This window comes from Engystomops pustulosus, chromosome 5 (assembly GCF_040894005.1).
Source record: "Engystomops pustulosus chromosome 5, aEngPut4.maternal, whole genome shotgun sequence".
Taxonomy (NCBI): domain Eukaryota; kingdom Metazoa; phylum Chordata; class Amphibia; order Anura; family Leptodactylidae; genus Engystomops; species Engystomops pustulosus.
The window spans coordinates 134593963-134607702 of record NC_092415.1 but is presented as its reverse complement, the minus strand read 5'-3'; the positions used below and the strand labels follow the sequence as shown (position 1 = coordinate 134607702).

General features: G+C 40.9%; 1 protein-coding gene across 4 annotated transcripts in view; it reads left to right on the top strand.

The window, feature by feature from the left end:
• Window positions 1–13740, top strand: part of ABCA13 (ATP binding cassette subfamily A member 13) — a 590340-nt gene that overhangs the window by 318240 nt on the left and 258360 nt on the right. For all 4 annotated transcript variants that reach the window (XM_072153102.1, XM_072153100.1, XM_072153098.1 and 1 more), the window contains one exon: window positions 8942–9016. In XM_072153102.1, coding sequence (XP_072009203.1) covers window positions 8942–9016 — 75 coding nt within the window. The remainder of the gene's footprint in view (window positions 1–8941; window positions 9017–13740) is intronic.

Sequence of the window (13740 nt, the reverse complement as noted above, 5' to 3'; positions counted from 1 at the left end):
TCCATATGAGGTATAATGCTTCCCCTTTACTTATGGGATCTCTACTTTGGCTCTGATTTACACCATACCAGGTCTGATTGGTTAATGACTTTGTGATCATTTGTCACTCTCTGTTTTTATACTTTTATTGCTGCTTTTGTATTGCCGCTTACTTATTTATATAATAAAATGTATTTGTCTGGCACTTAATTGACTTATAATTTTCTCTATTGTATTCAAAATTTTGGTTGTATTGTATGTAAATAGCGGGGGGGGGGTGATCTGTGATAAAAAATTCTATGCCCACACCCCTCGCTTTATGCTTGTTTTGGTTTTGTGATAATTTATTTAGTGTAAGAAAATAGAGGGTTAATACTCAGATTTAACTGTGTTTCTATATTTATTCATATGATTACCCATTCCACTTCCAACAATACTTTGCAGTATTTTCTGTCTAATCTTGCCAAGTTTCTTTGGAATGCTCTTGAATATATATATATATAATTCCTTCATGGACAACATTGGTGATTCTCGCATTCTCGAATTTGACAAGTTCCAGTAATGCAGAAGTTGACAATCTCAATGCAGATTGAGACCCGCTGGTCTTTCGCAAGGGGCACCCCTTGAGAAAGACCAGCGGGTTGAAACGTGCGTCGGGGCTGAACACCAGGTACTGTGGTCCACGGGATCTCCCTTTCACAGATTTTTATCCTTGTTTGGGTCTGATACTTTTTCAAATAACTGCATGTTTATTTGTAGTATTCATTTGTATTCATCAGGTCTGCGTCACTTGTCCTGTCACTACTACTTGTTGGAGCAGCTCACATGGATCCCATCCCAGCCATTATCTAGTTATTTCATACATTAATCATTATAAAATCATCTATTCTTTATTATGTAAATGAGGCTAGTCACATGGTCAAAAGCAGTGATGTCACCCCTGTCCACTCCCCTTTCCTCTCCTCCCCTGCTCATGTCTGTGTGTAATGTATAGTAAAGCATTGCTAGTGTGTGTGCTGCATCTGCTGACATGCTGCATCCTCCTAATACACATGTGAGACACAGACATCAGCTACACAAGTACCTGACATGTTCTGATATAACATGGCTGCTGCCTGGAGCTGTTGTACCTCTCCTATACACACACAGGCTGCAGGGGCCGCCAGCACCAGAATGCACGTCATTATAAAGCCTCACATACAGGCTGTCAGTCATGCACTGGGGGTGTGGCTGTACCTCCCACTCATGAATAAGGTGGACAGCTTGAATATGCTAATACTTCATTGGACATTTCACATACAGCTTTGGGACCTCATTGCTTAAGTTTACAGGCATGCAGAGGGACAATGAAGGGATAGAGGCAATGTTCTCTAATGGCAGTTTGTGAAAATATATAGTTTAGGGGGGTTATTTTGCCTGACGGGTTCTCTTTACCTTCTGTGTCTATGTATGAGTTATTGTTATGTGGTGCAGTACACATTACTGCCATTAGGAGCTGCACTCCCTTTGCACTACTCCATATACAGCTGTGTGCCCTTACCTGGGTTGTTCATGCATTGTCTCTCCTGGAACTTTTTAGTTCATTTTAAAGAATTAATTTGTTATCAATAAAGTTTCTCTATTTTACAAGATTATTATTGGCATGGATTTCCCTTTTTTCATCTATTTTTTTGGTATTTATACACCGATTGCGTCTCAATATTTCAATATTCTTTAACTTTAACATGGATTAACATGTTCGTAGTAGGTAAATTCATTTTTGTGGGCTGCCAAAAAGGTTTTATATGGGATTTTAGTTATGCTGCCTATATCGACTTTTACCAATGTGTCCCTAAGATTCTGGATTTGTTTCATATAAATGGAGGATGGTTAAACTCTTCTACATTGGGATAATCTGTATGCAAAATGAGCCAGTGTTTATTGATTACTCTATAGAGAAGTGAGGAAACAAAAATGGTAGTGGTGTATGAAAAGAATACTTTTCTGTCACATAAGATCAAATTTAGTAATGGGGTCACTTACAATCTGGTTAACCCTACTAAACTCTTATAGATGAAATACATTCTTTGATTTTGGAGGATAGGAACTTTTCTAGTTTAATAAGGTACAGCAAACTCTGGGGTTTATATAGAGGTTCAATGTCACTATTCCTGGTAAACCTTTTGTTTTTATATTTATTGTGATGAATAGTGAACTGTAGCGCCTTTGAAATGAAATTGAGATGATTATAAATTGTACAAATGGACTCAACCATACAAATATCTTCTATGAGCATCTTTTGAAATTTTAATTATTGTACACCTAATCTTCTGCAAAACTGAGCATATTTAAATTTGCGTACCAAGCAATGTTGGTTGTGTCTCTTTGAAGTTTGGTGTAAGCATTAGTATCACTAAATTGGGGATCTATTTCTTCAATATAGTGGTTTTTGTTCATTACCACTATTGCTCCTGCCTTGTCTGCTGGTTTTATGGTTAAAGGAAACCTACCACTTGTAGTGGCAGGTTTCCGATGGCAATACCGGGCACCAGCTCAGGGTGAGCTGGTGCCGGAGCTTATTTTAGTTAGTGTTTTAAACCGCGGTATCGCGGTTTAAAACACTTTTTAAACTTTATAGCTGGCGCAGGCAGGTACGCGCTCGGCGCTTACCGTGCACGCGGCTAGATAGCAAGTGAATGAGAGCCGCGTGCACGGTAAGCGCCGAGCGCGTACCTGCCTGCGCCGGCTATAATGTTTAAAAAGTGTTTTAAACCGCGATACCGCGGTTTAAAACACTAACTAAAATAAGCTCCGGCACCAGCTCACCCTGAGCTGGTGCCCGGTATTTCCATCGGAAACCTGCCACTTCAAGTGGTAGGTTTCCTTTAAGTGTTGTGAATCATTTAAAGATCTAAGATCCTGGTGTTAAGAGATATTGAGATTTGTACTTATACTTTTTTATGTCTGTCACTACGCCTTGTTTATCTTTGCTAAATAGAATATTGTAGGTTTCCGCTGGATAATGGTGTTAGGGAGGATTAAAGTGGCTTTTATTTCTAATGCCTATTTGGTCAAAGGTAATTTGGTCCAGCAGCAGTACACCACTAGTTCACCACAACACTGTTTGTGCCGCACCAGCACCCCTCTGGTAATATCCTCTACAAATGTATGTGCAGTCTGTCTATGTGTTATTGTGACTGGTATATTTTTGTACCATAATTGCTTCCCCATATGTAATGTCTTTTGTGTTGATGCAACCTGTATAGTGATGTATCGCAATGTCCTGTAACTATGTTTGTATGCAACCAAGGAACCAGCAACATGTAAGAACGCGCCTCTAGAAGTTTTTATGTATTTGTATCATTATAACTATGTAACAATCGCTGGAACACTAGGTACAAAATAATTTCCCCCGGGGACCAATAAAGTTGTATTGTATTGAATTGTATTGTATTGGTTTCTTTTGGGGAGTGTTTGAAGTGGAGTGTTTGCAAAGTGCTGTTTGAGTCTGGAAAAGGAATTACAATTTCTTCAGTTCCGTCAATGTGAATGTATCCAATGGAGAGAAGGGAGAAAGGAGAGTCCTTTTCTGGGGACCGTCATTTGGGTAGGCATTAATGTCTGAGGAGATGTTATACACTCACCTGTGAGTGAGTCTGAGATCATTGGGGTGGTGGTTGTTTTCTTACTGTCCCCTTGCCTGTTTGGTCTTGTCTAAAAAATTGTTACCATGTGAACCAGATGAGAGTTTTCCACTGTTCTCTGTGGACCTCTTTGCATTTGGAAGTTAGGATCTTGCCACCTATGTATCTGCTTTTGTTGATAGTCCACCAAATATCACAAACTTAGCTCTTCTGGTTCAAGAAGAAAATCTGATATGATTTTGTCCACCTTTTTCTTTTAGTTTTGTTCATTCGTCTAGTGGTAGTGCTGAGGTGAATTGTTGTTAAATCGATTTTAGGCTAGTTGCAGATTCAGATCCTGAAGGATCTCAATAGCTAATAATATTAAGTAAAAAGAACACTTATAAAGGATGCTATAAAACCAAAATACAAAATTCTGGATTGTCTTTGAAACCCTCCTCAATACATTCATCCAGTGGAAACCTATACTACACTAGTTACAAAGATATATAAAAGGTAGTGACAGACTACCTACTAAAAACAAATAAGTACAAAGCCCAATCGAAACTCAGTACCCTTGAACCTCCAACTCTTATAGCTTTATGAGTCACAAAACTTAACCATGAAACCAGCAGACAAGTGGGGGGGGGGGAGAAATAACTATATTGAAGAAATAAACATCGCATTAGTATCACAATTTAATGACAATAATATTTGCACCAAACTTAAAGGAGATCCAACAATCAACATCATTCAATTCAATAAAATACACTCTTGAAAAGTATTTAAAGGGAACCTGTCATCAAGAACAGACACAATAAACCTTACTCACCCCCCACTGTGCCTTTCTTGAATTGTGCATCGCATCACAGACATCCCAGTTTAAATCTGCCTCCTCCCGCCATTACATTTTTTCCCAAACTTTTTCTTCCATTTTCCATATTGGCCCCAAACCACTATCCTGCAGTTCCTCCTACCACTTATTGACCCAGCCACAAGGTATGTGAAATGGTGAGATCTGCAGTTTTCTAAACAGTGGAGAAAGCCTGACTCTTCTCTTCAGAAGCTGACTACTCATTTGCATATCATATCAACAGCTGTAATTAAGATACAGTGACTTAGTGGAAGATAATATTAGGTGATATTGGGAGGACTTTTAACCCTTTACCAGCAGTTATTACTGATATGAAGGGTAACATTCTGATGACAGAATTTGGGCACCATAGACTGCAAAATGGTAGAATTTCTCACAAATCGCCATCCTATTATGACCAGTATTTATACATTTCCCAAGATTCACATATGTATGGAAAACTACCTGGGAGATCCATAGTGGCCTCCACAGATTCTATAACGGCCCCACTTGTTATATCAAGGGAAAATCCTGACAATGATCAAGAATACCCATCTTTTCTACTTGACACAACCCAATTTTTAGATGCCCTCAACCAATTACCTCCACTACTTGATCCACTATACCTCAGACATAACAAAGGTGAGCTAAAGATAGACTATTTACTAACACAATGGTCATACAAAAGGGTATGAAAAAGATTTCATACTTGACCTATATATACATATAGATATACATTATCCTTCACAATAACAATTTTTTGTTTGCCAATCACTACAACTAATGACTACAGGGAACTGCCAATGAATATAAAATGACTTTTTTGGATATAATACTCAAAAAGATTTACAATGAATACTGACAATGAACCTCTATATAAAACCCACAGATCACAGTACCTTAATGTAGCACTTCCTACATTTCAGTTTCAAAGGGTTAACTTTATTGTAAGTGACCTTGTTACTAAAACCGGGGGGGTCAAATGAAAAGACTAACAAATTCAAGAGGTGGTATATTTACTGAAATGTCCATGTGGACTAATGTGTGCAGGAGAATAAACAATGTCAGTAAAAAAAAAAAATTGTAAACTTAAATATACAATCCGGATGGGACATTATCTTCTTCCGGTTCCAGACCTCTTTAATGCCAACAGACATCCTCCCTCTCGATTGAGATTCCAAGTCCTTGAACGAGTCGTGGCACCCAGGTAGAAATTATGTGGCACTACCACTTAAAAATGAATGCTTCTGGATTTTCATGCTACAGACTATTGGACCACTGAAACTCAATGTATGATCAGATATTTGCATCATTCTGACTTACTATTGTTTACATTTTGGTAAATTGTGCTACACCATATACACACCATTGTTTCCCTTTTTTACACTCTCTACAGACAAAATAGGGCAACAATCCCCTAGTGAGGTTTACATAAAAATAATTTTTAACCCCTTACTTTGCAATTTTACTCAGTTGTATTGCTGTTTTAGCTCCTGGTAAGTGGGCGGGGACTCTCTAAGCAGACACATTATGATCCCTGTAGTGCTGTGAGATACAGTGTGCTGACAATGTGGTTAGGTTATCATGGTACAGGTTTATATACACTTTTGTTTACCTTCTGAAAATTGTACAAGTATCTGACACATAGAAAGAGAGATGAGACAGATGAGAGATTAGATCCATGAGGTGCATATTACACACAATGACAGTCAGCTCTGGTACTTCTCTGCTCTGTCACACTGTCAGATCTGATGTGCCTCCCTCCCTCCCCCGCATAAGGAACTTATCTGTCTGTAACTTCTATCTTTTCTTTCGCTGCTGCTGTTGTTTGCCGGCAGAAAGTCAGTGTATATCAGTGTGTGAGCTCGTCCTGGAATGCAATGGGAGGGGGCCACTGCAGGAAGCAAAAAGCAGAGAAGAGCATAGCTCCACAGTGTCAGGCAAGATGGCTGCCAACCCTAAAAGCAGAAACCAGGGGTAACTGAAATTGTGTACATCAGGACTGATAGAGACTGCTTGGAATTATATCTGTGAAATGCTGTATTTTTGTGAATAACAGTGAATTAGACAATGTGTTATTTTGTTATCCTTGGGAATATCCCTTTAATCATGGTGAAATGTTAGTCTGTCAAATTCATTAGATGTACAATATGCCAGACACACATTCTAAATGGACCTTTCCTTCCATTACATCTTTCTTTTTCTCTGCTTCACAAGCTTTTCCTTACATCATTCTGTTCTATAAGCACATTCTTAAACCATCACACAGCACAAACTATACAAAACGCATCTACTGTAACACCATTCACAGCTTAACACTGCACTTTTCAATAGCACACATATAGGATTTCATTGTACATTGTTCATCTCATACATAGGAATCACAGACATGTGTGCTGTGTGCTCCATCTACCATAGCATTGCCAGAGAAACCCAAACTTCCAGTTTCCTGGCTGTAACTTTCTTTGCCATATGAAGAGACTTGTGAACTTCCCTGTCATGTTGTCAATACCTATCCAGAAACCGCGCAACCACAACCAGGCTTGGCACTAGCTGTAAGACCGGATAAGTGTTGACGAACTCGCCCTGCAACATCCCTGCAGCTAAGGCCCATACACCAGGATCCACAGCTGCGTGCATCATCCATATCAGAGTCCAGAAGCTATTTCAGTTGCTGTCTTTTTTCTATTTTTTCCCTCTAGATTTAAGTTATGCATATTGTATCATTATTTGACATATCCTATATTGGAACTTAAAATTTGTTCATATGCATGTTTGTTCACTTTGCTACTTCTCCTTTTCCTTAAATACAGATTGGCTTGACAAAGGTCGGTATGACCAAAATGTTGCCAGTCTTGTGATTTGTTTTCTTACTTACAAATAAATACTACAATTTTTTGGCAAAGACCAAACATTTTTGGAATTTAACTACTTATATGAAATAAAAAAGTGAGTTTTGTTCTTAATCAACAAAATTTCTATATGTCAAATACCAAGAATCTGAAATTGTATAAGACGCTTACAACAAAATCATTGGTCACACTGCTATGACACTCTTTTCTGAAGTACCATTGGTTTTAACCAATTTTTGATTAAAAATACTTCATCTGATTTATCTTGAAGTTGAAATATGCTTTAGAATTTGTGATACAGAAGATCTGTTGCAGTTGTGGTACTCTTTTTCTTAAGCCAATGTGAAAAGACCCATAGCAAACAATGGCTTTGCGAGGCATCCATGAAAATGGATAAGTTCTCATATATACTCCTGTGATCCTCATCTGCACCTTAAGTTAAAGGACACCTGTCATCAGGTCTCTGTTACTAGTCCTGTCACCTCTACCTGTTGGATCAGCTCACAAGGATCCCATCCCAGTCTTTATCTAGTTATTTCATACATTAATCATTGTAAAATCATCTTTTCTTTATTATGTAAATGAGGCTGGTCACATGGTCAGAGGCAGTGATGTCACCCCTGTTACCCCTCTCCTCCCCCTTCTCATGTCTGTGTGTAATGTATAGTAAAGCATTGCTGGTGTCTGTGCTTTATCTGCTGACATGCCCTATTCTGCTATACACATGTGTGAGACACAGACATCAGCTACACAAGTACCTGACATGTTCTGCTATAACATGGCTGCCTAGAGCTATTGTATCTCTCCTATACACACACAGGCTGCAGGGAGCGCATGGAGGAGACATTACATCATTATACAGACTGTCAGTCAAGCACTGGGGGTGTGGCTGTGCCTCCCACTCATGAATAAGCTGGACAGCTTGAATATGATAATGACTCACAGGTCATTTGCATACAGCTTTAGGACCTCATTGCTTAAGTTTAAAGGCATGTAGAGGGACAATGAAGGGATAGAGGCAATGCTTTCTACTGGCAGTTTATGAAAATATATTTACCTGACGGGTTCTCTTTAATAATAGAAACATTTGCATTATATATAGTGTTACAGTTTAGTAATTTAGCACCTGCAATAATATCAGCTTCACATGGCTAGTTCTCACTGTGACATATTCAAAGGGGATGGTTCATGCTTTATTCTGTGCTAATGTGAAGATGTGGCGAAGTTATGAAACAACTACATACTGCACAGTATGAATGTGTCATAACAAAGTAAAGTAATTCTAATATCAGGGCTGTATGTAACGTCCAGTGAAGTCTGGGAACAGACCACCAGTTTGTGACCTATGCAAATGTCTGATGAAGGTCTAGGTTAAAAGTTGCATGCTGTTTTTGGATTGCTACACATATTTTCTGAATAAGTTCTATTGTTGTCTAATTTTGCATCAATTTATGAGTGCCAAGTACAGTAATTTTGCTTTATAGCCATTTGCATGCATAAGCTATGTAGTTAGCATGTGTTTTACAAGAATGGGTGGGATACAATATACTGGGTTCATCACAGTGGGTACATTTTCTTGCAAATACCTCAGCCTTTGATGTCAAGTATATATCTATATACATGGCTGAGACTTTTTATGATTTTATTTTACCTAGGATCAAGTGGTCAAAGAAAGATGTGGAACTTCCTTTTTAAATACACCTACTGGCAAGATGTGTTTATTTGTGGAGGTAAGTTGAAATAACCTTTTTTCAATAGTATACTTACAATCCTAAATCTTCATTTGCAACTGGTTGGGTTTAGGTGGGTGGTATGAATGCATGTTTTTATTGATGATATCACAGGAACATCCCCCGGGGCCTAGCCTTTTTGTGCCTTGGGGGCAGCAGGATTCCCTTTGTTACCTGACTGGCTGGCTGAGCATGACCTAGTGCTCATCTGGGTCACAGTCACTGGGTATTGGAGGAATAATAGTAATAATTCCTTTATTTATATAGCGCACACAGATTATGCAGCGCTGCAGAGAGCTTGCCAAATTGGTCCCTTTCCCCAATGGGGTTATAATCTAACCAACCTACCAGAATGTTTTGGAGTGTGGGAGGAAACCGGAGGACACTGAGGAAACCCACAAAAACACGGAGAGAACATACAAACTCTTTGCAGATGTTGACCTGGATGGGATTCTAACCCAGGTCCCCAAAGCTGCAGGGCTGTAGTGCTAACCACTGAGCCACCGTGCTGCCCTAAACAGGAATTGTCCACGCCTGGCAGGCATCCGATAGGTGGATTCACAAGCAAAAAAAGGACGATGCTGTGGATGTTCGATATGTCTCCGATGTAGGGATCTCTGGGTGATGGTAAATGGGGCGCCCTTGATGGTAGTGGCTTTATGCAAGGATCACTCAGAGACAAGAAATATGAACCATAAACTCACAGTTTGTTTATTCTGGAACACTGCAACAGCCACAGCAGCAGGTTACACTTGGAGTTGGGGAGCTGCTATATAGTACTCCAAGGCAGGCTCTGGTAGTTAGGTCAGAGTCATGCAGAGGCCTGATGCTTGGAGGCCATGTGTGTCTGGGCAGTGAGCCTCAGACCCATGCACTTCCATGAAACTCAGGAGAGAAAAGAGAGAGTTTTCCAGACCAAGGGCTTTTATGGCCTTATCTTGGGAGTGTCCAGCTCATTATCCAACCACGACTTTTGTTCAATATATGAACAACAAGGCATTCTATTGGACACGTTATAAATAGAATTACTCTCAAATAGAATAGAACATCTTCAGAACTAGATAGGACCAGTAGATTTACATCTGGAAGGCATTTATATTTTACTCCCCACCTTCAAAAATCTATAACTTTTTTATTTTTCCATGTAAAGAGCTGTGTATGGGCTTATTTTCTGTGTAACAAATTGCACTTCATAGTGGTAGTATTTAATATTCTTTGCTGTATACTGGGAAGCGGGAAAAAATTCTAAATGCAAGGGTATGTCTTATTGCGCTATGTGGTTAAAGGTTTACAGATTTTGTAACATAACATGTCTGACAGTATGTTACACATGTTCACAGTGTGGTGAGAGATGGTGCGTACATCATGCCTCACCACACCTGGATTGTGCCAACTGCAGATAGTCACTTCCTATAGACACTGGTGGGGTGAGCCCACAATGCGTTCACAGTCGTGTGCATGAGGCCTAACAGTGGTGTTTATGACTGCATAATATTTATATTATCATGCAGACAATAAAAGAGCCTACAATGACAGTAAAGAGCCTACAAACAGTAACAGATTATAGCAGTATGATCTGGCATATGCTGATTGCCTCTAGGTACATCATCATCTAGTCCTCTCCATGTTAAAACTCTCACTTCATTCTAACATACAGTCCTGTGTCAATACATCCCTATAGTAGCTTTAGCCCCTAACCAATATCAGTTTGTAAATAGCTACAGCTGCTAATATTTAGTCCTATGTAAATAAATCCCTCCTGCATTTCCATTCTTCTAACATACAATCTCATGTAAAGGGTTTCTTGGACTAGGTGATGGGAACAGAGGCCTTGACACAGGGGTGAATGAACGCAGGCATCTCTTCAGCCGGTTCCTGTGTACCCAGAGTGGTGGACGGTCTCCTCTGGAAATCTTGTAGACTTCAGGGGAGAGACTGTCCCTAACTATTTATGGCTCACGCTCCCAACGCCCATCTAATTTACTGGTGGGATGGTTTTTCCGCAGCCACACTCGTTCTCCGGGGGCAAGAGGCTCTGCACATGCATGTGGTCAAAGTCTCTCTTTTGTTTGTCTCGGGACTCCTCTACCGGCAGATCCACAATTTCCCTGGCATCCGCCAGGCGCCTCTGGTGCTCTGGCCTTGGGAGTCAGGGGCTTTCATGTCCAATGCCATATCGCAGCCAGGGGCGCACCTGCCATGAGGCGAGTTGAGATTCTCGCCTCAGGCGGCGCGCCTCCTGCTAAACTAGGGGGCGGCGTCGGGCTCCTGCCCGCTGGCATGGGTTCCAGCTGGCACCTCTTAAAGTCCCCCCCGGACAATACCGCCGCCCATCACATTCACCAGGCGGCGGGCGGCTCCTGTGCCGGCGCGCAGGCCGACACTTCCTCTCAGCGGCCCGCCTATCACATTCAAACACCCGGCACAGGCACCAGCGCGCAGGCCGACACTTCCCCCAGCGGCCCGCCCATCTATTCAACACGCGCGCGGCCGGCACATGTACCTGCGTGCCGGCCGACACTTCCCCCACCCGCGGCCCTCCTATCACATCTCACCGCCCGGCAGAGGTACCAGTCCCTGCCCCAGCCCAATGTCCGCGCTAGCCGTCGCCCCCCCCCCCGTTTTCGCTGCCCCCCCCAGACTCCGGTCCCCCCCCCCGGCTCCGACATCCCCGTTCCCCCCTCCCCCACCCCGGCTGCGATTCTCACGTCCCCCCCCCCCCGGCCCCCCGAGGACAAGGTCGACGAGAAAGGAAGAAAAGAGTGAAGGTAACTTCTATGTTTGTATATATATGTGTGTGTGAATGTATGCATAGATGTCTCTGTGTGTGTTTGTATGTGTGTAATATATATATTCTGTATATGTATGGGTGTATATTTGCTGTATATACTGTTTATATATGTGTATGTATGTGTGTACATTCAGCGTGCCACCATGTAAAATATACTATATGGCGGCACACTGTATGTATTATATGGTATATGGAGGCACGCTGTATGTATTATATGGTATATGGGGGCACACTGTATGTATTATATGGTATATGGGGGCACACTGTATGTATTATATGGTATATGGTGGCACGCTGTATGTATTATATGGTATATGGCGGCACGCTGTATGTATTATATGGTATATGGCAGCACGCTGTATGTATTATATGGTAAATGGCGGCACAGTGTATGTATTATATGGTATATGGCGGCACGCTGTATGTATTATATGGTATATGGAGGCACACTGTATGTATTATATGGTATGTGGCGGCATGCTGTATGTATTATATGGTATATGGCGGCACGCTGTATGTATTATATGGCATATGGCGGCACGCTGTATGTATTATATTGTATATGGGGGCATGCTGTATGTATTATATGGCATATGGCGGCACGCTGTATGTATTATATTGTATATGGGGGCATGCTGTATGTATTATATGGTATATGGCGGCACACTGTATGTATTATATGGTATATGGGGGCACCCTGTATGTATTATATGGTATATGGCAGCACAGTGTATGTATTATATGGTATATGGCAGCACAGTGTATGTATTATATGGTATATGGCGGCACAGTGTATGTATTATATGGTATATGGCGGCACGCTGTATGTATTATATGGTATATGGCGGCACACTGTATGTATTATATGGTATATGGGGGCACGCTGTATGTATTATATGGTATATGGGGGCACGGTGTATGTATTATATGGTATATGGGGGCACGGTGTATGTATTATATGGTATATGGGGGCACACTGTATGTATTATATGGTATATGGGGGCACGGTGTATGTATTATATGGTATATGGGGGCACGCTGTATGTATTATATGGTATATGGAGGCACACTGTATGTATTATATGGTATATGGGGGCACGCTGTATGTATTATATGGTATATGGGGGCACACTGTATGTATTATATGGTATATGGGGGCACGGTGTATGTATTATATGGTATATGGGGGCACACTGTATGTATTATATGGTATATGGGGGCACGGTGTATGTATTATATGGTATATGGGGGCACGCTGTATGTATTATATGGTATATGGGGGCACGGTGTATGTATTATATGGTATATGGGGGCACGGTGTATGTATTATATGGTATATGGGGGCACGGTGTATGTATTATATGGTATATGGGGGCACGGTGTATGTATTATATGGTATATGGGGGCACGGTGTATGTATTATATGGTATATGGAGGCACACTGTATGTATTATATGGTATATGGGGGCACGCTGTATGTATTATATGGTATATGGGGGCACGCTGTATGTATTATATGGTATATGGCGGCATGCTGTATGTATTATATGGTATATGGCGGCATGCTGTATGTATTATATGGTATATGGCGGCACGCTGTATGTATTATATGGTATATGGCGGCACGCTGTATGTATGATATGGTATATGGCGGCACACTGTATGTATTATATGGTATATGGCGGCACGCTGTATGTATGATATGGTATATGGCGGCACGCTGTATGTATGATATGGTATATGGCGGCACGCTGTATGTAGTATATGGTATGTGGCGGCACACTGTATGTAGTATATGGTATATGGCAGCAGGCTGTATTGATTTTATATTAAATGGCGGATTGTTGTATGTATTTGTGCTTTGTAGTAGCTCGCTGTGTGTATTATATAGTACATGGAGGGATGCTGTATGTATTTTGCATTGCTTTATTTT